We start from the raw sequence: 27,400 nt of genomic DNA, 5'->3' as shown, positions 1-27,400 counted from the left end.
CAACACATTAGAGCCATGTTCATTCGAAGCGCCCATATAATCCTTCGGTATTCGAAGTCCTGGCAATCATTAAATTCTCTGAACCTTTGCCCTGTTTCAGTCAATTCCGCCCAGATTGTGCTGATGCCTGGGTAGAAACTCCAGCCTTCCTTTTTTGTTTTAAGCACAAATATACAGTGTAGAAATCATGAGCCTGTTACAACAACTCACATTTATATAATGCCTTTAACATAATAAAACATTCCAAGGCGTTTCACAGGAGCGTTATTAATCATCATCTGACACTGAACCACGTAGAGAGATATCGGGGCAGATGTGCAGCATCCAGCAACTCTGATATGTGCTGTGCTTGAACATACAATCACACTAATTCAGAACCTTACATTTTCAAATCTCATAATGATGGCCAAATAAACTACTTTAGTGCAATTAATTTGGCCTCCCGTCCACTAATACAAACATCCCAAAAGGTGGGCAGAAAAAGACCAGATGGTCCAATCAGTCTGTCCCATTCAGCCATGTTGTAACAAGGCAACACAACCACCCCCCCCCAACCCCCCCCACCACCTCCTCCTGCCCCCGCAATGCGCCCCACCCACCAGCAGTCATGTCATCCCCTGGAAGAGGCAAAAATCTGGATGAATAAAACCCTGGGCCAATTCAGGGGGAAAAAGAATGCTGGAAGAAGGCAAAATTAAAAAGGCTAATGGAATGTTGGTCTTTATTTCAAGAGGGCTGGAATACAAATGGATGAAAGTTATGTTACAGCTCTACAGAGCTCTGGTTAGACCCATCTGGAGTACAGCATTCAGTTCTGGGCACCGCACCTTAGGAAGGAGATACTGGACTTCGAGGGGGTGCAGTGCAGACTCAGCAGAATGACAGCGGGGCTAAAGGGGTTAAATTATGAGGATGGCGGACATAGAAAAGGCTTGCATTCCTTTGAATATAGAAGATTAAGCCGTGATCGAATTGAGGTGTACGCTCATCAAAAAAGTTGATAGGATAGCGAGAAACTATTTCCTCTTGTGGGAGAGTCTGGAACAAGGGGGTCATGACCTTAAAATTGGAGCTAGGCCGTTCAGGGGTGATGTCAGACAGCACCCCTTCATACAAAGGGTGGTGGAAATCTGGAACTCCCACCTCCCCCCATCCCCAAAAAAGCTGATGAGGCTAAGATTGAGATTGAAAAATGTTTGTTCGGCAAGGTTATGGAACCAAGACAGCTAGATGGAATTACAATACAGATCAGCCATGATCTAACTGAATGGCGGAACACGCTCGAGGGGCTGAATGGCCTACTCCTGTCCCTATGTTCCTCCAATCAGTATATTGCAATGATTATCAAATATGTTCAGGTGCAGTCTAATATTTGGGCTACATTGTTAATAGTGTGTAATGGTCTCTGGACTAATAATATCTACTTATATTAAATGTGCTACAACCGATATTCTGAAAGCTGAATGAAAAATTCTACAACTTTGGAATCAGTCTAAAATCAATCCCATGCACAGGGAGAAATGGGCCGCACCGACCGCTCTGGGTGTGTTTTCACCACTGGCTGTGGATGAGGTGGCCTCTTGCACCAAGTTCAGCTCTTTGTCATTTTTTTTCCCAGTGGACCGGAAGTTGGTCATAATGGGGGCGGAAGTGCAGTGGTGATCACTCTCGAGGGGCGGAAGTGGAGGCGGGACGGGGTCTCCATCGCTGTCAGTCATCAGCCTGGCGCTGATGATGTCATGACGGATGTGCGTCACCACGTCTCTCCCCTTCACTTAAAGGGGCGGGGCCGCTGCGAGCTCTGCCATTATTTTAGTTCGGTCCACTGGGCCAGCAGGAAGGGTTTTGGCCGGGGCCAGCGGACTGGCACCCAAGAGACGGGTTGCCTGTTGGCGGCCCAGCCGAACCCGGGGGCATAATTGTCGGGCCGACAAAAAAAAAAAAAATGGCGCCCGCCCTTGAATAACTGCCGCACGGCCATGTCGCACACCCTTCGAACACAGTGCACCGATAGAAAAAGCTGTCGGGGGCACCGCTCGAAGGCCCGAAGATTTTTTTTGCCTTGAATTTTGATGGAGGTGCAAGAGATCGGCGGAGCGCGCTTTGATGATGAGCTTAGGAGGGGGTCGGCAGCAGCGGGCCGGAAATGGGAACCGGCGGAAAAATCACCGAGGAGAATTTCGCCAGTGGCGGCCATTCGACTCTGGCCACGTGGCCGCCACATTCCGACGGAATGAGCCATTTTCGGGAGGCTAAATTTTGGCCCCACACTCTGTTAGTGTTGGCATTGTGCTGGTCTTACCTGGTTTGATGCTATTAAATTCTTTTTCAATCACTTCTTCGCTGGTTGGTAGCATAAGATTACGTACATATAAAATTTTGACAGACGACATCGTTTCCTCATCAACTTCAACCTCCGGTTCAGCCCAGTCCACAGCTATAGGGTGTCCCCATAACTGAATCCTTCCTGAATTGCAAAAGCGGCATGTGTCAATTGCTAATTGCTTCTTTAAATGGTAAACCAGGCACCAGGATTGAGAGTTCTAGCAGTGGTATGAGCAGTCACAAGTTTGTGTTGTATCACTCAGTCTTTCAAAATGGTTGGTTTGGTTATGATAGACATACCAGTGGCTGCTCACCTTGGAGATCTGCTGTGGAAATGAATACACTTTGGTGCAAGATTTACATCAATTTCCAGGACTATGGAGTACAAGTGGGGGAGTAGGCCTAATTGGATAGCTCTTCAAAGAGCCGGCACAGACACGATGAGCCAAATGATCTCCTTCTGTGCTGTATAATTCGATGATACTCCAAGGTTTTCAAGGACCAGATACTTTCATCATCAGATACCTTCCAAGACATATGAGCCACTCTCTCAGGATGAATTCATTGCAGGATGACCTGTCCCACAAGGAAAAGGGAACTCTCGATGGGTGTGTTTGCACGAAAGCTTTAGCCTTGCTGAGATGTGGCTACCGATTTGCACCAACACTAAAGCTGTGCGGTAAGTCTAGAATCAATGTAAGTCCAGCGTGGTGTCAAATTGCACCTCCTGAACATTCCTAATTTAAATATTCAAAACTGCCAGCATTTACATTTTAACTGCTGAGTGAGAAGATCTGCACAAGCCTATAACCACATATTCACCGATCAACTCCCAGACATAAGGAGTAAGTCTAGCCAGCCAGTGTAAACAGGGTACTGTCTCGTAGGAAACCTCACTACAACTCTGCGGGGGAGGGGGGGCCAAAATTTCCCTCCGCCCCAAACGGGGAGCACCTCCCGTTTTCGAAGGGTTCTGTCCGCCCTAATGCATTGGGCGGACAATCCAGAGAAATTCAGGTCTTGGTGGGTTTATTTGGAGCGGAGGGCCTCTGCGGACTCTGCAGCCACTTTAGTGGCAAACACTGGGCCACCAGGGAGAGTTTCCCACCAAGAGGGGGTGCCGCGCTGCCTTTTGGCGGCCCGACCGAAATGCGGGCATAATTGTCGGCCTGATCGGGCAGGCGGCCGACAATAATAAACAAAATGGAGTTGACGGCAATGCCACCTCTCTTTTAAGGGCAGCCACGCTGCCCAGCCACAGCTGCTTTCAGGCCGCCCCGGGCCTTATAGAAAGGGACAATTTCGGCACCTGGGTCTGAGATTGCATACATCCTAATAAGGGTTACCGGTGAGGTTACATTCGGACTATTGTGCAGAGTTATTCTGCCTTCCAAAGGAAGTTTGTGCATTGGAGGTGGGTCAGAGAAGAGTAACAATGATGGCTGCAGGACTTGGGGTTTTGAGAAGAGAATTGCAGAGCTCAATTTGTATTTATTCCAGAAAAGATTGAAGGAGTTATGGTCAGGCCTTTAACATACTCAGAGGCATGGATGAAGTGGATATTAACAGGCTATTTGTTTTATGAGCATGGAACTAGAGGACAAGGGTTTAAAATGAATTAACTTATAAAGGGAGAAGTTCACAACTCCACGTTTTCCGGCTTAAACCTTTCAGTTTTGCATTGATGAGCTGCCGTGCCCCAAACTGCAGTGGAATTGCCCTCGCTGCCCGGTGAGTTACACGGGGCATCCATTTAGCGCCTGCAGCCCACTGGCGGCGTTTGAACGAAGCCCAAAGCTGGATTTGGCTCAGGCCTCAGGCTGGCTCAGATTGGCACGCAGAGCCACTGCTTCGCTGGTTTTACTTGCGTGAGACTATGGTTTGGATTTTTTAGATCGGAACGGGTTTCCAGTAGGAAGCTGCTCCAGTGAAATAGTTTCCTACCTGCTTGAGGCAGCCGGAGGCTATGCCGATTTTAACTCCCTGTCCTCAGTTAAAAGCCACCAGCCCACTTTCTACCCCGGAACGGCCAGCAATAGGATGCAGAGTGGCTGCTGGTGGGGAAAGTTTGAGTGGCTCATGGCCAATTTGCCAGATCCAGGTAAGTAGTGAGGTGGAGGATTTGGCCGGATCTCACAAAGGGGAGGCGGGGGTAGGGGATGTGGGTGGTGGAGGGGAGACAGTGACTTGCCTTGTGGAGCCCAGAGGAGCATTATACAGCAATCAGCAGTGTGCGCCTTGGCTGGGGAGTTTCGCCCTCCCTATCCCAAGGGCTGTGAAGCCGATTGTTCCATTGCCAATCTGGCTATGATCAGCTAGCTATTAAGTGTTATGTGATGATCATATTTTAAGGTAACAGTGCGTTCTTGCAAATCTCACAAGATGGTGTCTGTGTACAGCTATTTTGACCTTAGAATAATCTTTGTCGGACTTTTAACTATATTTTAATTTTTAAAAACCAGCTCCACAATTACTGCCTCGATGAGTATTGAGGCAAACAAAATTAAACTCTGTATACTTGCCAGTTATTGTCCCTCAGACAGATATTCACACTGTACAGATGTACATTAAAATTCATAGCAGAACATTCATGGTGAGATAAATCTCACTTTATGTGTCATGCAAAAATATGCTACAAAATGCTTCGAACCTGGTAACAATTTCCGTCTTGCCATAGCCGCGGCCCGATGACTATCATATTCCACAAAGGCAAACCCCCGATTTTTGGTCTTGTCTGCTGCACTGGGGTACACGATAACATCAACGACCCCCTCTGTAACCTTCTTCATCTCAGCCAAAATTTCATCCCTCCGCTTTGTCTTAGGAATCCCACCGACAAACAGACGGCAATTGTCTACACTTGCGCACACACCCAGGAGACGGCCATTTCTGCAAGGAAACCAGAGGCCTACGTTAGTTAGGCTGACCAACAAGTACATATTCTTCTTAGAATCTTACATCATGGAAGGAAGGCATTCGGCCCAATCGTGCCTGTGCTGGCTTTCAAAGATCTATCCAACTAGTCCCACTACCCTGCTCTTTCCCCATAGCCTTGCATTTTTTTCCTTTTCGGGTATTTATTTAATTCCCTTTTGAAATTTGCTATTGAATCTGCTTCCACCGCCCTTTCAGGCAATGCATTCCAGATCATAACAATTTGCTGCTTTAAAAAAATTCTCCTTATCTCCCTTCTGGTTCTTTTATTAAGATCTTAAATCTGTGTCCTCTGGTTACTGACCCTCCCACCAGTCGAAACAGTTTGTATTCTCAGCATCGTGGGCTCATCTATGTTTTGACTTTTCCTTACAGCTTAGCTCACGGAAACAATTGGAAATATATACATGCTATCATTTTCTACAAGGAAAAGGAAACCCGTGGAAATTTTGCACACGATAAACAGTGCTCCAGATGTTTGCCGTGAACTCTGACAGAGTGACACGGAATAATTCGAAGAATTCAATCACGCTAATCTGCTTGCCCTGATAATTTCTGATACCACTTCTGCAGGAATTAGATAATTAATGCTTTCGTTTCAGCTATCATCTGTTACTTAGCATTCTTCAAGGCTTGGTCTAAGTCCATGATGTGAGCAGATAATAAACAGAGCTTGGCAAAATGGGGGAAAAACATTAGTTGCAAGTAAGAAAACGAAGATCAAAATGTAGTTTCTGGGCTACAAACTGCTCTTGTTAATAAACATGATCGTGGCTTCACAGCCGTGACTGCGTTCTCCGGCCTGCATATCAACGTGAGTGTCTGTTAAAGCTGTTGGGCTTGTAGATATTTTTTGTATTGATCTGGCATGCGACTGGCATTTAAAACTTTCTATAGGTGACTGGGTCCCATAGAGTATGTCACCGAGGCAATAACAGATACATTACAATGATTATAAATTTCAGTTTTTCTTTTTACCTGATCTGCCGGTGAGTTGGTTGGGTGGAATGTTTGCCAGTGTAAGGTGCAGCGAGCATTACTGTAAAGTGAGAACCTGTAATATTCGTTCATCTGCTTCACGTTAGCTTTGTAGTATAATGTGGATAGGAAAAGGAGGCGAGGTGGCATTGCTGGTTAAAGAGGAAATTAACGCAATAGTAAGGAAGGACATTGGCCTGGATGATGTGGAATCTGTATGGGTGGAGCTGCAGAATACCAAAGGGCAGAAAACGTTAGTGGGAATTGTGTACAGACCACTAAACAGTAGTAGTGAGGTTGGGGACAGCGTCAAACAAGAAATTAGCGTGCAATAAAGGTACAACAGTTATCATGGGCGACTTTAATCTACATATAGATTGGGCTAACCAAATTGGTAACAATATTGCGGAGAAGGATTTCCTGGAGTGTATTAGAGATGGTTTTCTAGACCAATATGTCGAGGAACCAACTAGAGGGCTGGCCATCCTAGACTGGGTGATGTGTAATGAGAAAGGACTAATTAGTAATCTTGTTGTGCGAGGCCCCTTGGGGAAGAGTGACCATAATATGGTAGAATTCTTTATTAAGATGGAGAGTGACACAGTTAATTTGGAGACAAGGGTCCTGAACTTAAGGAAAGGTAACTTTGATGGTATGAGATGTGATTTGACTAGAATAGATTAGCAAATGATACTTAAAGGGTTGACGGCAGATAGGCAATGGCAAACATTTAAAGATCACATGGATGAACTTCAACAATTGTACATCCCTGTCTGGAGTAAAAGTAAAACGGGGAAGGTGGCTCAACCGTGGCTAACAAGGGAAATTAAGGATAGTATTAAATCCAAGGAAGAGGCATATAAATTGGCCAGAAAAAGCAGCAAACCTGAGGACAGGGAGAAATTTAGAATTCAATGGAGGAGGACAAAGGGTTTAATTAGGAGGGGCAAAATAGAGTATGAGAGGAAGCTTGCTGGAAACATAAAAACTGACTGCAAAAGCTTCTATAGATATGTGAAGAGAAAAAGATTAGTGAAGATAAACGTAGGTCCCTTGCAGTCAGATTCAAGTGAATTTATAATGGGGAACAAAGAAATGGCAGACCAGTTGAACAAATACTTTGGTTCTGTCTTCACGAAGGAAGACACAAATAACCTTCCGGAAATACTAGGGGACCGAGGGGCTAGTGAGAAGGATGAACTGAAGGAAATCCTTATTGGGCGTGAAATGGTGTTAGGGAAATTGATGGGATTGAAGGCCAATAAATCCCCGGGGCCTGATAGTCTGCATCCCAGAGTACTTAAGGAAGTGGCCCTAGAAATAGTGGATGCATTGGTGATCATTTTCCAACAGTCTATCGACTGTGGATCAATTCCTATGGACTGGAGGGTAGGTAATGTAACACCACTTTTTAAAAAAGGAGGGAGAGAGAAAACAGATAATTATAGATCGGTTAGCCTGACATCAGTAGTTGGAAAAATGTTGGAACCAATTATTAAAGATGAAATAACAGCGCATTTGGAAAGCAGTGACAGGAGCGGTCCAAGTCAGCATGTATTTATGAAAAGGAAATCATGCTTGACAAATCTTCTATAATTTTTTGAGGATGTAACTAATGGAGTGGACAAGGGAGAACCACTGGGTGTGCTGTATTTGGACTTTCAAACGGCTTTTGACAAGGTCCCACACAAGAGATTGATGTGCAAAATTAAGGCGCATGTATTGGGGGTAATGTACTGACGTGGATAGAGAACTGGTTGGCAGACAGGAAGCAGAGAGTCAGGATAAACGGGTCCTTTTCAGAATGGCAGGCAGTGACTAGTGGGGTGCCGCAAGGCTCAGTGCTGGGACCCCAGCTATTTACAATATACAGTTATGATTTAGATGAAGGAATTGAATGTAATATCTCCAAGTTTGCGGAAGACACTAAGCTGGGTGGCGGTGTGAGCTGTGCGGAGGACGCTAAGAGGCTGCAGGGTGACTTGGACAGTTTAGGTGAGTGGGCAAATGCGTGGCAGATGCAGTATAATGTGAATAAATATGAGGTTATCCACTTGCGTGGCAAAAACACGAAGGCAGAATATTATCTGAATGGCGGCAGATTGGGAAAAGGGGAGGTGCAACGAGACCTGGGTGTCATGGTACATCAGTCATTGAAAGTTGGCATGTAGGTACAGCAGGCGGTGAAGAAGGCAAATGGTATGTTGGCCTTCGTAGCTAGGGGATTTGAGTATAGGAGCAGGGAGGTCTTACTGCAGTTGTACAGGGCCTTGGTGAGACCTCACCTGGAATATTGTGTTCAGTTTTGGTCTCCTAATCTGAGGAAGGACATTCTTGCTATTGAGGGAGTGCAGCAAAGGTTCACCAGACTGATTCCCGAGTTGGCAGGACTGACATATGAGGAGAGACTGGATCGACTGGGCCTTTATTCACTGGAGTTTAGAAGAATGAGAGGGGATCTCAAAGAAACATATAAAATTCTGACGGGACTGGACAGGTTAGACGCTGGAAGAATGTTCCCGATGTTGGGGAAGTCCAGAACCAGGGGTCACAGTCTAAGGATAAGGGGTAAGACATTTAGGACTCAGATGAGGAGAAACCTTTTCACTCAGAGAGTTGTTAACCTGTGGAATTCCCTGCCGCAGAGAGTTGTTGGTGGCAGTCCATTGGATATATTCAAGAGGGAGTTCGATATGGCCCTTACGGCTCAAGGAATCAAGGGTATGGAGAGAAAGCAGGAAAGGGGTACTAAGTTGAACCATCAGCCATGATCTTACTGAATGGTGGTGCAGGCTCGAAGGACCAAATTGCCTACTCCTGCACCTATTTTCTATGTTTCTATGTAACACATTTGCCAAAGCATCAGTAAACATAAGGGCTGGCTGGCATCGGTTATGTAACTCTTGAGTTATAGTGGTAGGGGATTCAATAGTTAGGGGAATAGAGAGGTGTTTCTGTGCCATTGACATGACTCCAGGATGGTATAGTGCCTCCCTGGTGCCAGGGTCAAGTATGTCACAGAGCGGACGCAGGGTATTCTGGGGGGAGAGGGTGAACAGCTCGAGGTTGTGGTCCATATTGGGACCAATGACATAGCTAGAAACAGGGATGAGGTCCTGCAGGCAGAATTTAGGGAGCTAGCTGAAAAATTAAAGGGTTGGACCACAAAAATAGTAATCTCCGGGTTACTGCCAGTGCCACGTGCTAATGAGTACAAGAATAGAAGGATAGAGAGGCTGGAAAGTTGGTGTAGGAGGGAGGGCTTTAAATTCTTGAGGCATTGGGACCGCTTCTGGGGGAGATGAGACCTGTACAAACCGGACGGGTTGCACCTCAACAGCGCCGGGACCAATATCCTTGCGGGGAGTTTGCTAGTGCTGTTGGGGAGAATTTAAACTAGATTGGCAGGGGGATGGGAACCTGAGAACAAATTCAATAGGGAAGGAAGTAAAGCTGAAATTGCAAAGCAAGAAATTGAATTTGTAAGACCGAGGAAACAAGCAGTAATAAGTAATAATCAAGGAGGCCTTCATGTGCTAAATGGTGTGTGCATCAGCGGCTGAACTCCAGGACATAGTCGACGTATTTACTGAGGCGTACGAGAGCATGGGCCTTATGCTAAACATCAGTAAGACAAGGGTCCTCCACCAGCCTGTCCTCGCCACACAGCATTGCCCCCCAGTCATCAAGATCCACAGCGCGGCCCTGGACAACGTGGACCACTTCCCTTATCTCGGGAGCCTCCTATCAACAAGAGCAGGCATTGACAACGAGATCCAACACCGCCTCCAGTGCACCAGTGCAGCCTTCGGCCACCTGAGGAAAAGAGTGTTTGAAGACCAGACCCTCAAAACTGTCACCAAGCTCACGGTCTACAGGGCCGTAGTAATACCCACTCATGTATGGCTCAGAGACATAGACCATGTACCTCAAGTCGCTGGAGAAATACCACCAACAATGTCTCCGCAAGATCTTACAAATCCCCTGGGAGGACAGACGCACCAACGCTAGTGTCCTCATCTAGGCCAACATCCCCAGCATTGAAGCACTGACCACACTTTATCAGCTCCGCTGGGCAGGCTATATAGTGCACATGCCAGACACGAGACTCCCAAAGCAAGCGCTCTACTCGGAACTCGTCCACGGCAAACGAGCCAAAGGTGGGCAGCGGAAACGTTAGAAGGACACCCTCAAATCCGCCCTGATAAAGTGCGACATCCCCACTGACACCTGGGAGTCCCTGGCCAAAGACCGCCCTAAGTGGAGGAAGTGCATCCGGGAGGGCGCTGAGTTCCTTGAGTCTCGTCGCCGAGTGCATGCAGAAATCAAGCGCAGGCAGCGGAAGGAGCGTGCGACAAACCAGACTCCGCGCCCACCCTTTCCCTCAACGACTATCTGTCCGACCTGTGACAGAGACTGTGGTTCTCGTATTGGACTGCACAACCACCTAAGAACTCATGGTAAGAGTGGAAGCAAGTCTTCCTCGATTCTGAGGGACTGCCTATGATGGTGATGGTATATACTTCAATGCAAGGAGTATAGTGAATAAGGCGGATGAGCTGAGAGCACAGGTAGACACTTGGGAGTATGGCATTATAGCCATTATAGAGACATGGCTTAAAGAGGATCAGGTTTGCATGATTTTTAGAGTGGACAGAAAGGGAGGTAAAAAGGGGTGGGGCGTGGGGGGTTTGCGGTATTGATTAAATAAATTATTGCAGCTGTGAGAAGGGATGATATGTTAGAGGGATCATCAAATGGAACATATGGGTTGAACTAAAAATAAAAAAGGGTGATCACACTGCTGGGCATGTATCATAGACCCCCAAACAGTGGGCGGGAGATAGAGGAGCAAATATGTCGGCAAATTTCTGTGAAGTTCAAAAACCATAGGGCAATAATAGTAGGGGATTTCAACTTTCCTAATATTGATTGGAACAAATATAGTGTGAAGGGTATAGAGGGTGTGGAATTCCTAAAATATATTTGAGAACTTTTTTAGTCAGTATATAACAAGCCCAACACGAAAGGGAGCGGTTCTGGATTTAGTTTTGGGGAATGAAGATGGGCAGGTGGAAGGGGTATCAGTGGGAGAGCACTTGGGTGCCAGTGATCATAATTTAGTCAGATTCAAGGTAGTTATGGATAAGGACAAGTATAGACCACAAATAAAAGTCCCAAATTGGGAAACTTTGCTAAGTTGAGAAGTGATTTGGCCACAGTGGACTGGAAACAGCTGCTTGAAGGTAAATCAGTGATGGAACAGTGGGAAGCATTCAAGGAGGAGATCCGATAGGTTCAGGCCAAACATGTGCCCTTAAAGAAAAAGGGTGGAAATAACAATTCTGGAGCCCCCTGGATGTCTAGGGACTTACAAGGGAGGATAAAGAAAAAAGGGACGCTTATGTCATATACTGACTGCTAAATACTGTAAAATCTCTGGAGGAATATAGGAAGTTCAGAGGTGAAATTAAAAAGGATATTAGGAATGCTAAGAGAGAGCATGAAAGATTCTTGGCAAGTAAAATCAAGGAAACCCAAAGATGTTTTATAAATATATTAAGAGCAAGAGGATAACTAAAAAAGGGTAGGGCCTATTAGACACCATGAGGTTAATCTGTGTGTGGAGGCAGAAGATGTGGGTATGGTTCTTAATGAATACTTTGCATCTGTTTTCACAAAGGAAAGGGGCTATGTAGATACTGCTATCGAGTCGGTGTGTGAAATTCTGGACGAAATAGACATAGTGAGAGAGGAGGTATTGGTAGGTTTGGCAGCTTTGAAAGTGGATAAGTCCACAGGCCCGGATGAAATGCATCGCAGGCTGTTGAGCGAAGCAAGAGAGGAAATAGCAGAGGCTTTGACCATCATTTTCCAGTCCTCTTTGGATTCAGGCATGGTGCCGGAGGACTGGAGGACTGCTAATGTGGTACCATTGTTTAAGAAAGGAGAAAGGAATAGGCTGAGTAATTACAGGCCTATCAGCCTAACCTCAGTGGTAGGAAAATTATTGGAAAAGTTCCTGAAGGACAGGATTAATTTAGAAAGGCAAGGATTAATCAGGGACAGTCAGCACAGATTTGTTAAAGGAAGATCGTGTTTGACTAACCTGATTTAATTTTTTGAGGAGGTAACCAGGAGGGTCGATGAGGGTAGTGCCTACTATGTAGTGTGTATGAACTTTCGCAAAGCTTTTGAGGAGGTCCCACATGGCAGACTGGTCACAAAGCTAAAAGTGGCAAGTTGGATCCAAAATTGGCTTAGAGGTAGGAAGCAAAGGGTAATGGTTAATGGATGTTTTTGTTACTGGAAGGATGCTTCCAGTGGGGTTCCGCAGGACACCGTACTGGGTCCCTTCCTTTTTGTGGTATACATCAATGATCTAGATTTGAATATTGGGAGTATGATTAAAAAGTTGCAGATGATACTAAAATTGGCTGTGTGGTTAATAATGAAAAGGAAAGTCATGGACTACAGGAGGATATTAATCTTGGGGAGGGCTAATAAGGAAAGGGTATGCACATCATGGGCCAACCTGACCTGCGAGAGGACACCACCTCAGGTCGGGAGTATAAGAGCTGGAGCATACCACTGCAGCTTCCAGCGTGAGCCGACACAAATGTGTAACGGCTTTGAGGTGAGTGACTGGGTGACATCATCAGGACCCAGGTCGCCGTTTGGAGCATGGGCAGAAGCATCAGCGGGACTCTGGTACAGCGGAGGAGCGGGAAGGTCGTGGTGGAATTGCAACGAGTGATCGGGGCGGAGGAGTGATGAGGGATCGTGGCTGAGATTTGGTGAGTAAATGTGACAGAGGTGCGGCAAATTTTCGTGGCGGAGGAGCAGCAAGAGTTCGTGGTGGAGATGCTGCGAGAGTTCGTGGCGGAGGTGCGGCGAATGTTTGTGGCGGAGGAGCGGCGAGAGTTTGTGGCGGAGGTGCGGCGAATAAGGGTGTGGGGCCCAGAAGAGCCGAGGGCCCAGGGGCAGCACGGGCCAGCCCACACTGCGATATGTGTGCACTAGGTCTGTGCAGCAGAGCAGGTCTCCAGTCATCCTGGTTAACTTTTGCCACTGGATAAAGGCCTAGCTCTGTCAAGCCCATATGGTGGCAAATGTGCAACGGTCACCACACGTTAAAAAAATCCACGCACAGGCATCTTCCACCCTTCAATTGGAGTTCAGGACTGGAACATCGGGTCCTTCATTGCAACATCTGTGAACTCGTGGAAGCAAATCTTCCTCGTTCGAGGGACCACCTATGATGATGATGATGATGCACATTTAGCGGTAGGCCACTTAGAAGTGTAGATGAACAAATGGACCTTGGAGTGCTTGTCCACAGATCCCTGAAAGTAGCAGGCCAGGTGGATAAAGTGGTTAAGAAGGCATACGGAATGCTTGCCTTTATTGGCCGAGGCATAGAATACAAGAGCAGGGAGGTTATGCTTAAATTATATAATACACTTGTTAGGCCACAGCTGGAATACTGCGTGCAGTTCAGGTAGCCGGATTATCATCATAGGCAGCCCCTTGGAATCGAGGAAGACTTGCTTCCACTTCTGAACTGAGTTCTTTGGTGGCTGAACAGTCCAATACAAGTGCCACAGACCCTGTCACAGGCGGGACAGATAGTCGTCGAGGGAAGGGGTGGGTGGGACCGGTTTGCCGCACGCTCCTTCCGCTGCCTGCGCTTGACCTCTTCACGCTCTCGGCGGTGAGATTCGAAGAGCTCAACACCCTCCTGGATGCACTTTCTGCACCTAGGGAGGTCTTCGGCCAGGGACTCCCAAGGTGTCAGTGGTGATGTTGCACTTTATCTTCTTCACACAGAGAGTTGTGGGGGTCTGGAACTCACTGCCTGGAAGGGTGGTGGAGGCAGAAACCTTCACATTTAAAAGGTGCTTGGATATGCACTTGAAGTGCCCTAACCTGCAGGGTTATGGACCTAGAGCTGGTAAGTAGGATTAGACTGAATAATCTCTTGTTGGCTGGCGCAGACACGATGGCAAGTACATCATGGAATCTAATACGGCCAGAGTGATCTGGACTAGTTTCAATCGCCTGGATGGGTCGGAGAGGAATTTTCCCAGAGTTTTTTTCCCCAATTTGCCTGGATTTTTATCTCTTTTTTTGCCTCTCCTAGGAGATCGCATGGCTCTGGGTGGGGTGGAGTGTAAAATGTTGTGATACATGGGGTATCGCAGTTGTGTGGGGCGGACTGGTTGGGCTGGATACTCTTTACCTGTCCGCCATTGTTCGTTCATAGGTTTATATGTAACCTGCAGGGCTACTGACCGAGGGCCGTGTGGCTCTTTGTCGGCCGGTGTGGAGACGATGGGCCGAAATGGCCTCCTTCTGCGCTGTAAATTTCTATGTTTCTAAGGCACTGCTCAAAACCACACTTGTACATCTTGGCTGTGTCATTAACTAACCTTATTTCATAATTATTAAGCTGTTTAATTGCATTCTTGGCTTCTTGTCTACTGGTAAACAGTACAAAGGCATATCCTCTATTATTGCCATTAAAATCCATCATCATCCGTAATTCGTATATTTTTCCGATCTGAGGGAAGAAGCAAGAAAATGATGAGAGAACTGTATTTGTATTCATGCTAGCCATTCCTAACAGACAGGGTAAGCAAATTAGGCAAAATAAATTAGAAATTTCAACTTCTTGTACTTGTGCCCTGGCCAATATTTATTCCTTAACTAATATCACGAAAACAGTTTATCTGGTCATGTATTTCTTGCTGTTTGAACTTGCTAAGCACAAATTGGCTGCCGCATTTCCTACATTGCAACCATGACTGCACCTCAAAAAGTGCTTAATTGGCTGTAAAGTGCTTTGGGGCGTCCTGACATCGTGAAAGGCGCTATATAAATGCAAGCCCTTTCTTTCTTGATTCGAGTCACTATCATGAGCTGACTGATATTTTGGAAGTGGTGTCATTATTGTTTTGTAGGCAACTGCAGGAGCCAACTTGCACACAGCAAGATCTGAAACAAACAGTAATGAAATAAATGACCAGATAATCTATCTTGGTGATGTCAATATAGCTCTGGTGTCCATTACTAATACACGACAAGAGAGGTTCTTCACATGTGGGTATCAGGCCGGTTGGAGCATCACAGTCAGCAAGTAATGAGTGCAGCGTCAGCCCTCCTGAACTTGCTTTCACTCAGTTCTCTGCCTACAGTTAGTGTGGTGAAAAGATACTCCCTTGTGACAGGTTAGAGATCTCAGCTTATAGATTCCACGGGCAATTAATGCAGGTGGCTACGAGCGGCCCATGCTGTCTTCAGTCAATCTGCCAGGAGGATAAAATACCACAGAAAATAGCAGTTTGCCTTTGTAGAAGAGAACATAACATCAGTAATAGGCATTATGGAATTTAATGGAATTATATTCACTGGAATTTAGAAGAATGAGAGGGGATCTCATAGAAACATATAAAATTCTGATGGGACTGGACAGGTTAGATGCAGAAAGAATGTTCCCGATGTTGGGGAAGTCCAGAACTAGGGGTCACCGTCTAAGGATAAGGGGTAAGCCATTTAGGACCGAGATGAGGAGAAACTTCTTCACTCAGAGAATTGTGAACCTGTGGAATTCTCTACCACAGAAAGTTGTTGAGGCCAGTTCGTTAGATATATTCAAGAGGGAGTTAGATGTGGCCCTTACGGCTAAAGGGATCAAGGGGTATGGAGAGAAAGCAGGAATGCGGTACCGAAGTGCATAATCAGCCATGATCATATTGAATGGTGGTGCAGGCTCGAAGGGCCGAATGGCCGACTCCTGCATCTATTTTCTATGTTTCTATGGGTAGGAATAACACACCCGGCAGCAAATCCATCAGTCACCATTAGTACAACCTATCGAGGTTTTGGTTTGCATTGGTGACCGTGGGTGCTCAATTAATGGAAAAACATTACAGTATTTGGTTGTTTTCACAGGGCATTCTGGTTTCACAGGGCAGAAAATTGGGAATAATGTTATATTCATTGGAACTGTGATCACCCCTACTAATACCAATGCCCATAGCCAGTTGTGGCAGAGCTGAACCACCTTAAAAGGGGGAATTAGATTGATTTTTATGCAAAATAATGAATACTTGAAAATATTGCATTATAGTACTTTAATAGTTTCACAACCACGTTGAAGGAATGGACATGTTCCTTCAGTTTAGCTCATAGCTAAGTTGTTAGTATTTACTCCTGACAAACTGCCTTACCATAAGTCAAATAGAAACTGTTAATATATCTTTCTAATGTATAACGTTAGACATAATATTATTTCAGATAAAATTCAGCAGGTCTAAAGAATGACTCAGTCCAAAATGGTGAGCTGTCCAATTTCTTCATTGATACTGACTGATCGGGTGTGTTTCCAATATTTCCTGTTATTGTTTCCCAGCATTTGTAGTTTTGTGATTTGTGTTTATTTTAGATAATCACTCCCACCCCTTGATTCCTGTATGACCACAGCATTCTTGTCATGTGTACGCTTGAATCTCTACTTCACTAACATTATAGTTTTTAGATAGAATTAAGAGGCTGAAAGTCAATTAATCAACTGGGGTGGATAAGCTTACAGCCCAGGGTTCAGAGAGTCAAGGAAGGACATTTGTGACTATCATTTTGAGCGAGTCAATGAACACTAGGGAGTTTCAACAGACTCGAAACAGACAAATTTGGTTCCCATATTTAAAACAGGTAACAGAGCAACACATGGCAGCTTGAGACCCATTAACCTAACCTCAATAATCAGAAAACTAATGGAGTCAATAACCATAAACAAAAAGGAAGAATATCCGTGTGAAAATAACCCAATCAAAGTCACCCATTTGGCTTTAGAAGGGTGGATCTTTTCCAACCAACCTCATAGACTTTATGAGAAGGGGCGGCTATATGGCGTAGTGTATCTTGACTTTCCAAAAGGCTTTTGATAAAGTCTTTGCATGATAGACTTTGTTGTGAACTAAGGTCATAGGGCATAAAAGCAAAATGCTGTGGATGCTAGAAATCGAAAATAAAAACAGAAAATGCTGGAAATACTCAGCAGGTCAGGCAGCATCTGCAGAGAGACAGAGTTAAAGTTTCAGGTCGATGACGTTTTGTCAGTATCTCTCCAAAGATGCTGCCTGATCTACTGAGTATTTCCAGCATTTTCTGTTTTTATTCAAGGTCCCAGGGTATCAAGTTAAGACCTGGACATCGATTAGTTGTTGGCTGAAGGAAACAAAGGCCAGTTGAAGGGGAGCTGTGTTAACGGGGCGAGGTACTGAATGGGGTTTCCCACGAGCCTGTCTTACGACCTTTCTGTTCCTTATCTACATCAAAAACCTGAAGTTGCAGTCACACTGTTGACTCAGATGAGGCAACCAATATTTTGGAAAGAGACAACTCAACAGGGATTTTGACTGGACTCATCAGTGGCAAGCAAAGTTCGGAGAAATGCATGATACTGCATATTAGATGTGTAAATCGGAGGAATGTACATGATTGTTTATTTGGCTAGTCGAACAAAGGGTTTTATTGCTAAATCAATTGAGTTCAAATCACCAGAGCACAAGTTGAAATTGTGGGCCAGAAAGTTGGAGGTCCAGAGGTTCTGATCCTCATTGTGCTCCCAAAGGCAGGTTTCTGATAGTTCCAGTGATGCAGTTGCTTGGTTCACAAACAAATTGCCCCATATTATGAGTTTGTGATTTTACCTGGACTTTTACAGAAAGGGAAAATTACAAGAGAAATCCACCTCCTAATGGCTAATAATGACTATTTCAGTGACACTTGGTAGTAGCCTGAGACACAGAAAGCAGGGGACAATAGTAAAAGGAAAAAACTATTATCTATTACAATAAAACTATAATGGAAAAGAAAATAATGCCTGTCCTAATTTTTTTTAATTCAATCTTGAAAAACCTACACATTGATGAAAAATATTTAAAGTCCAGATGTTCACATACTAGTTGTCTGACTTTTTCAAGCCTTGTTTGCTTATTTGTTATGCAAATCCTTTTGTTACAAATGACATATACAAAGAGTATGTTAAAAAGCAGATATAAAGCATTACTTTTTCCAAAACTGGTACAAGTTCATCTTCATAAAGATCCCGTGGTAATTTGCCAATAAAAATCTCGCAGCCCCTCTCAGGAACTGGGCCTTCCCAGCCTGGAGGGGGACCCCCGTATTTTCTTTGCCCATTTTCCTGAAACGAAAGAGAGATAGGATAGTCAATGTTCATATGTTTTTAGTACAAAAAGCTTTCTATAAATGTTCAGGTGAATATGACTTTAATGAGGTGAACTGATGGATATTTACAGCCAGAAGAACAAATACAGCAGATTATGCTGTAACATGCAATGAAGCCACAGGTAGAAATAAAATAATAGGGTGAAAAGAAATCCCATTTGATAATAGCAGAATTTTTTTCTTAATTTCAAGAGTAATTTCTGTCCTTCAATGTGAAGCCTCAGTCTGATCTCTATTGAGTTCTGTCATAATTTAGAGTTCTGTCATAATTTCAGAATACAGCTGTGGCTCAGTGCCTCTGAGTCAGAAGGTCGTGGGTTCAAGTCCCACTCCAGAAACTTTGAGCACAAAATTCTCGGCTGACACTCCAGCGCAGTACTGAAGGAGTGATGCACTGTTAGAGGTGCCGATTTTTGGATGAGACGTTAAACTGAGGTCCCGTATGCTTGCTCGGGTGGATATAAAAAATCCCATGGCACTATTTGGAAGAAGAACAGGGGAGTTATCCCCAGTGTCGTGGCCAATATTTATCCTTCAATCAACAGCACTAAAAATAGATTATACGGTCATTATCACATTGTTGTTTGTGGGAGCTTGCTGTGCACAAATTTTGCTGCCGTGATTCTTACATTACAACAATAACTACACTTCAAAAGTATTTCATTGTCTAGAAAGCACTTTGGGACATCCTGATATTGTGAAAGGCGCTATATGAATGCAAGTCTTTCTTTTTTTTAATATCAACCATTTTTTTAAATCTCAGTGTTGGCACATAAAGCATACTTAATGTGGCTGATTATAATTGTTCCAATAAAACTAAATCTGCTTCCCATTCTGACTTGATCTATTATTGAGTAAAGAATATATGATTTTGGGTTACATTTTTCCCCTCAGGTTTTCTCCTGCTTTTTCATGTTATAAATTGAAACCTAAAACACAAAGTAAAACCCTGAGATTTTAAATCAGCAATGAAACCCAATTAACGATGCTCATGAAATGCTTGTAGATTTGGAGATTCTAGCAATCAGGAATTGAAAACAAGAATGAAATTTGTACTCTAACCCCCCTATTTAAAAAAGGAGGCAGACAAAAAGCAGGAAACTATAGACCAGTTAACCTAACACCTGTGGTTGGGAAGATGTTGCAATCCATTATTAAGGAAGCAGTAGCAGGACATTTGGAAAAGCAAAATTCGGTCAGGCAGAGTCGGCATGGATTTATGAAGGGGAAGCCATGTTTGACAAATTTTCTAGAATTCTTTGAGGATGTAAGAGACAGGGTGGATAAAGGGGAACCAGTGGATGTGGTGTATTTGCACTTCCAGAAGGCATTTGACAAGGTGCCACATAAAAGGTTACTGCACAAAATAAAAGTTCATGGGGTTGGGGGTAATATATTCGCATAGATAGAGGATTCGCTAACTAACAGAAAACAGAGAATCGGGATAAATGCTTCATTCTCGGGTTGGCAATCAGTAACCAGTGGGGTGCCGCAGGGATCAGTGCTGGGACCCCAACTATTTACAATCTATATTAACGACTTGGAAGAAGGGACTGAGTATAACGTAGCCAAGTTTGCTGATGATACAAAGATGGGAAGAAAAGCAATGTGCGAGGAGGACACAAAAAATCTGCAAAGGACATAGACAGGCTAAGTGAGTGGGCAAACGTGGCAGATGGAGTATAATGTTGGAAAATGTGAGGTCATGCACTTTGGCAGAAAAAAAATCAAAGAGCAAGTTATTATTTAAATGGAGAAAGATTGCAAAGTGCTGCAGTACAGCAGGACCTGGGGTAGTTGTGCATGAAACACAAAAGGTTAGTATGCAGGTACAGCAAGTGATCAGGAAGGCCAATGGATTCTTGGCCTTTATTGCAAAGGGGATGGAGTATAAAAGCAGGGAAGTCTTGCTACAGTTGTACATGGTATTGGTGAGGCCACACCTGGAATACTGTGTGCAGTTTTGGTTTCCATATTTAAGAAAGGATATACTTGCTTTGGAGGCAGTTCAGAGAAGGTTCACAAGGTTGATTTCGGAGATGAGGGGGTTGACTTATGAGGAATGGTTGAGTAGGTTGGGCCTCTACTCATTGGAATTCAGAAGAATGAGAGGTGATCTTATCGAAATGTATAAGATTATGAGGGGACTTGACAAGGTGGATGCAGAGAGGATGTTTCCACTGATGGGGGAGACTAGAACTAGCGGCATAATCTTAGAATAAGGGGCCGCCCATTTAAAACTGAGATGAGGAGAAATTTCTTCGCTGAGAGTTATAAATCTGTGGAATTCGCTGCCTCAGAGCGCTGTGAAAGCTCGGATATTGAATAAATTTAAGACAGAAATAGACAGTTTCTTAAACGATAAGGGTATAAAGGGTTATGGGGAGTGGGCGGGGAAGTTGAGCTGAGTCCATGATCAGATCAGCCATGATAGTATTAAATGGAGGAGCAGGCTCGAGGGGCCGTATGACCTGCTCCTATTTCTTAAGTTCTTATGTTCCTCCTTTAGGTTCCATCCTTTCTCATTGTTTGCAACAGCAACTCCTCATAAACAACTTGTTTTGATTTGACAGATTGAATAATAAAACAATAATGAAAAAAAAATCAGGGTAAATCAAAACAGATTGAGCAGTCCGGAATCTGGAATCATTGTCCGGAAACTAGACATTGTTGACAAAAGCGCATTTCAGATTGAGTATTCCGGCATGCGATCGGTTCGAGCCTTGCCGAATGACCCTCGACCCAACCCGGCCCGACCCGGCCCATGTGCTCCCCTCGGCCCGACCCGACCCAACCCACGCATTCTGGTATTTATTGAGATTTACAGGTATTGTGAATTTGTGTTATTTATTCTATTTCATGCTTTATGAGTACATTCCTTTTAATATTTTATACTTAAGCTTGGGTTGTGCTAAGCCATTTTAATGTCCAACTCAAAATCCGGAAAAATATGAAAACCGGCATGGCCTCCGCCCCGAGGTTGCCGGATTCGGGATGTTGTACCTGTATATCCAAGCCATGAGTTAGATAGTCACAGATCTGTTGTCACATTAAGTTATCACGACGACCTCCATAGTTTAGAAAAATAAGTTATTGTGCAGCAGTGATTTAGATTAAAAGGAGATTTCATAGAAGTTTAAAAAAAAATTATAATTGCTTTAGATAGGACGCTAAGAACATAAGAACATAAGAAATAGAGAAAGATTATTTTCTCTGGTTGAGGAATCAGTGAAGTGGGGGGTCATCTGTTCAAGATTTTCACTGCCCCTGAGAGAGTCAGGATAGAGGTTAGGAGAACTTTCTTGCACAGAAAGTTGTTAAGATTATGAGGTGCTTTGACGTAAGTAATAGCTGAGGCAAAGACCACTGCATATTTTATCGAAACAGCAACAAGAACAACTTATATTCATATAGCACCTTTAACGTAGTAAAATGTCCCAAGACGCTTCACAGGAATGTTAACAAACAAAATTTGACACCGAGCCACATAAGGCGATATTGGGACAGGTGACTAAAAGCTGGGTCAAAGAGGCCGGGCTTGGATTACGCTAGCAAAAAGCCAAAACAGACAAGGTGGGTCAAATGGCACCCAAAATGTTTCCTCTGGCAATTTCCCAGTCTTGACGAGTAATTCCCCATGCCTCAAGAAGAGGCATTTAGTAGAGGTCAGATGCTCCCCACAAAGAAAATCAGGTTCATGCAGTTCCTGGTAGCCATCTGAAAATAGTTGGCAGCAGATTGTCTACCTGCTCTTTTGTACAAGAAATTATATGTGACACATGGAATCTGAAGAAAGGAATGTTTTCTGGGAATGCATTACTTTCACTTTACAAGTGTATTATTAATGATGTGGATTCATTTAAGAACATAACATAACAAATAGGAGCAGGAGTCGGCCATTTGGCCCCTCGAGCCTGCTCCGCCATTCAATAAGAACATGGCTGATCTGATCTGGGCCTCAACTCCACTTCCCTGCCTGCTCCCCATAACACTTGACTCCCTTATCGTTCAAAAATCTGTCTATCTCCACCTTAAATATATTCAATGACCCAGCCTCCACAGCTCTCTTGGGTAGATAATTCCACAGATTCACGACCCTCTGAGAGAAGAAATTCCTCTTCATTTCCGTTTTAAATGGGTGACCCCTTATTCTGAAACTATGCCCCCTAGTTCTAGATTCCCCCATGAGGGGAAACATCCTCTCTGTATCTACCCTGTCAAGCCCGCTCATAATCTTATACGTTTCAATAATATCACCTCTCATTCTACTAAACTCCAATGACTATAGGCCCAACCTGCTCAATCATTCTTCATAAGACAACCCCTTCATCTCAGTAATCAACCAAGTGAACCTTCTCTGAATTGCCTCCAATGCAAATATATCCTTCCTTAAATAAGGAGACAAAAACTGCACGCAGTACTCTAGGTGTGGTCTCAATAACACCCTGTACAGTTGGAGCAGGACTTCACTGCTTTTATATTCCATCCCACTTGCAATAAAGGCCAACATTCCATTTGCCTTCCTAATTACTTGCTGTACCTGCATGCTAATTTTTTGTGTTTCATGTACAAGGATCCCCAGATCCTTCTGTACCACAGCATTTTGTAATCTCTCTCCATTTAAATAATTAGCAGGGCGTGCTGCTAAATAAAAAGATGGATACCGATTGTAAGTGGATTATTTTGAAAAAGACTGTTAGTGGTTAAATCTTGTGCAAATCAAATGCACTGTTTCTGTTGGCACTGAAAAGTGTTTACACTTGTATGTAAGATTAGAAACATTGCTTCATATGTGACTCATTCTGATGGTCAGAACCATAGACTACACTGGGAAGTGCACCTGTCTCTGGCCTAGTCCTATTATCCTTTCTTTTCTGGGCCCACCAGCACCACATGCCTCTCGCTCGATCTTGGTCTCCCAGCCTCTTGTTCCTTTCTCTGAAGTTCCAGATCTCTTGCTCACTGTTTGTGTGGGAGCAGTGGTAATATGTGGAACAGTCAGTGCATATTAACATCAAATTTCCACTTCTCTGGCAAGCTGTGGTGACTGGAGACCATCTTATACATGACATTAAGTGCTTACACACACATACAAGGCTTGTCCCCCTGCAGTTAGAGTTTAAATATTTAGACAATGCTGATTATAGTGTCAGGATTGGACCATTTCCAATTTTCAAGTGCATTATTACCAACAAGGAACATTTTAGTAGTACTTAATTCTAAAATAAAATGTTAGATACTTGTTAGGATTTGTTAAGGGAAGATCGTGTTTGACTAACCTGATTTAATTTTTTGAGGAAGTAACCAAGAGGGTCGATGAGGGAAGTGCGTACGATGGAGTGTATATGGACTTTAGCAAAGTTTTTGATAAGGTCCCACATGGTAGACTGGTCATGAAGGTTGAAGCCCATGGGACCCAGGGCAAAGTTAATGTGCAAAGTTAAAGCACATGGGATTGGGGGTAGTGTGCTGACGTGGATTGAGAACTGGTTGTCAGACAGGAAGCAAAGAGTAGGAGTAAATGGGGACTTTTCAGAATGGCAGGCAGTGACTAGTGGGGTACCGCAAGGTTCTGTGCTGGGGCCCCAGCTGTTTACACTGTACATTAATGATTTAGACAAGGGGATTAAATGTAGTATCTCCAAATTTGCAGATGAAACTAAGTTGAGTGGCAGTGTGAGCTGCGAGGAGGATGATATGAGGCTGCAGAGCGACTTGGATAGGTTAGGTGAGTGGGCAAATGCATGGCAGATGAAGTATAATGTGGATAAATGTGAGGTTATCCACTTTGGTGGTAAAAACAGAGAGACAGACTATTATCTGAATGGTGACAGATTAGGAAAAGGGGAGGTGCAAAGAGACCTGGGTGTCATGGTACATCAGTCATTGAAGGTTGGCATGCAGGTGCAGCAGGCAGTTAAGAAAGCAAATGGCATGTTGGCCTTCATAGCGAGGGGTTTTGAGTACAGGGGCAGGGAGGTGTTGCTACAGTTGTACAGGGCCTTGGTGAGGCCACACCTGGAGTATTGTGTACAGTTTTGGTCTCCTAACCTGAGGAAGGACATTCTTGCTATTAAGGGAGTGCAGCGAAGGTTCACCAGACTGATTCCCGGGATGGCGGGACTGACCTATCAAGAAAGACTGGATCAACTGGGCTTGTGTTCACTGGAGTTCAGAAGAATGAGAGGGGACCTCATAGAAATGTTTAAAATTCTGACGGGGTTAGACAGGTTAGATGCAGGAAGAATGTTCCCAATGTTGGAGAAGTCCAGAACCAGGGGACACAGCCTAAGGATAAGGGGTAAGCCATTTAGGACCGAGATGAGGAGGAACTTCTTCACCCAGAGAGTGGTGAACCTGTGGAATTCTCTACCACAGAAAGTTGTTGAGGCCAATTCACTAAATATATTCAAAAAGGAGTTAGATGAAGTCCTTACGACTAGGGGGATCAAGGGGTATGACGAGAAAGCAGGAATGTGGTACTGAAGTTGCATGTTCAGCCATGAACTAATTGAATGGTGGTGCAGGCTAGAAGGGCCGAATGGCCTACTCCTGCACCTATTTTCTATGTTTCTATGTTTCTAAAGTGGCAAGTTGGATCCAAAATTGGCTTGGAGGTAGGAAACAAAGGGTAATGATTGATGGGTGTTTTTGTGACTGGAAGGATGTTTCCAGTGGGGTTCCGCAGGGCTCAGTACTGGGCCCCTTGCTTTTTGTGGTATATATCAATGATTTACATTTGAATTTCGAGAGTATGATTAAGAAGTTTGCAGATGATACTAAAATTGGCTGTGTAGTTGATAATGAAGAGGAAAGTCATGGGCTGCAGGAGGATATCAATTTACTGGTCAGGTAGGCAGAGCAATGGCAAATGGAATTTAATTAGGAGAAGTGTGAGGTGATGCACTTGGGGAAGGCTAATAAAGGATATACACATTAAACGATAGGTCACTTAATAGTGTAGATGAACAAAGGGGCCTTGGAGTGCTTGTCCACAGATCCCTGAAAGTAACAGGCCAGGTGACTAAGGTGGTTAAGAAGGCATACGGAATGCTTGCCTTTATTGGCCGAGGCATAGAATGTAAGAGCAGGAGCTTATGCTTAAATTTTATAATACTTTGGGTAGGTCACAGCTGGAATACTGCGTGCAGTTCTAGTCGCTGTATTATAGGAAGGATGTGATTGCACTAGAGAGGGTGCAGAGGAGATTTACTAGGATGCTGCCTGGAATGGAGAATCTTAGTTGTGAGGACAGATTGGATAGGCTGGGTTTGTTTTCCTTGGAACAAAGGAGGTTGAGAGGAGGCTTCATTGAGGTGTACAACATTTTGAGGGGTCTGGATATAGTGGATAGCAATGACCTATTTCCATTGGTGGAGGTGTCTATTATGAGGGGGCATAGTTTTAAGGTAATTGGTGGAAGGTTCAGAGGGGATTTGAGGGGAGGGCTTCTTCACACAGAGAGGGGTCTGGAACTCACTGTCTGGAAGGGTAGTGGATGCAGAAATCTTCACCACATTTAAAAAGTGCCGTAACAGTTGTGTATCTGAAAAAGCATGCACTCCCATGTTCCGCCACCAGGGAGCTCATCCCCTGAAGTCCCAAGGGATCCCAGCATCCCTTGGGAGCACTGTCTATAAGCCGGCCCCTAAGGCCTGTTCCTCATTCTGGAGTGTCTTATTAAAGACTAAGGTCACTGTTACTTTAACCTCCCTGTGTGCAGTCTCATCTGTGTTAGGAACACAATAACTGGCGACGAGAATACGAATCCAACGCAAAGATGCAGCAAACTGTGGGCATCCTGGAGAAGTTCTCGGAGGGTGAGGACTGGGAAGCCTATGTCGAACGGCTAGACCAGTACTTTGTAGCCAACGAGCTGGACGGAGAAGGAAGTGCTGCAAAAAGGAGAGCGGTCCTCTTCAAAGTCTGCGGGGCACCGACCTACAGCCTCATGAAGAATCTTCAGTGTCAGGGGTGTCACAGTTGTGTGGGGCTGACTGGTTGGGCTGGGTGCTCTTTATCTTTCTGCCATTGTTCATTGTTCATAGGTTTATATGTAACCTTCAGGGCTGCTGACCGAGGGCTGTGTGGCTCTTTGTTGGCCGGCACGGACATGATGGGCCGAAATGGCCTCCTTCTGCGCTGTAAATTTCTATGTTTCTATACTATATTTGATTAATTTCACACTGCACTCTTCAAACTAAAGTGATGTGAGACCACTCCCAGCGGACTCCAGATTTACACCATGCAGTGGATTTTTGGAGACTTCGCTTCTGGTGAGGGATCGAGCCTGCTGCGGGCACATATCAGAAAGTCACGGTGTCCATTCTGATCAGTGGACAGAAAATCATGGACAGTGTGTCTGTGATTTTCTGAGTCTGGCGAGGGCTCAAAACATCTACCTCTTAAACTGGACCAGCACCCTGCGAAAGATGTATTGTTGAGCCAATGCTACTTCAATGTAAAATTACATGTAATGTGTGTGCGTGACGTTTTTTTAAATTAAGTCTTATCTATTGAACAACAAATTTTATGGGACATTTATTGCATTCATTAAAATCTGTGTTCATAATTCATAAACAGTGCGTAAACATTGCTGCTGAGATTCTTACTGAAGATCTTATTGGAAAACTAGTGCATAATCACACTTGTGGTAACAAACAAAATGACCTATTGCCTTGCTTTTCAGTAAAGAAAATATTTTTTAAGAAAAGCCACCTACAAAAACAGCATTAATTTGCTGTAATTTGCTAATGTAAGTGAACATTAACTGAGAAATGTTTAAATTACGCTAGAATATTCAATCATTGTGCATAAAACCTGGTCTAGTTCATGTGCACAGTGTAAAAATTATTGTAGGCAAAGAAGACTATTGCATCAGAAAGAGGTGTTGATCTAAATGACTGAATTA

At 44.2% G+C, this 27,400-nt stretch overlaps 1 protein-coding gene across 1 annotated transcript in view; it reads right to left on the bottom strand.

Moving 5' to 3' along the window:
• a1cf (apobec1 complementation factor) overlaps nucleotides 1-27,400 on the bottom strand; it is a 69,504-nt gene that overhangs the window by 21,906 nt on the left and 20,198 nt on the right. The window contains exons 3-6 of the mRNA XM_070875057.1: nucleotides 18,311-18,445; nucleotides 14,670-14,800; nucleotides 4,976-5,214; nucleotides 2,303-2,467 (exon numbers count right to left, since the gene is read on the bottom strand). Coding sequence (XP_070731158.1) covers nucleotides 2,303-2,467; nucleotides 4,976-5,214; nucleotides 14,670-14,800; nucleotides 18,311-18,445 — 670 coding nt within the window. The remainder of the gene's footprint in view (nucleotides 1-2,302; nucleotides 2,468-4,975; nucleotides 5,215-14,669; nucleotides 14,801-18,310; nucleotides 18,446-27,400) is intronic.

Source organism: Pristiophorus japonicus, chromosome 3 (assembly GCF_044704955.1).
Source record: "Pristiophorus japonicus isolate sPriJap1 chromosome 3, sPriJap1.hap1, whole genome shotgun sequence".
In the NCBI taxonomy this organism is placed as follows: domain Eukaryota; kingdom Metazoa; phylum Chordata; class Chondrichthyes; family Pristiophoridae; genus Pristiophorus; species Pristiophorus japonicus.
Note: the sequence above shows the minus strand (reverse complement) of the source record. Positions and strands in the feature narration are given on the sequence as shown.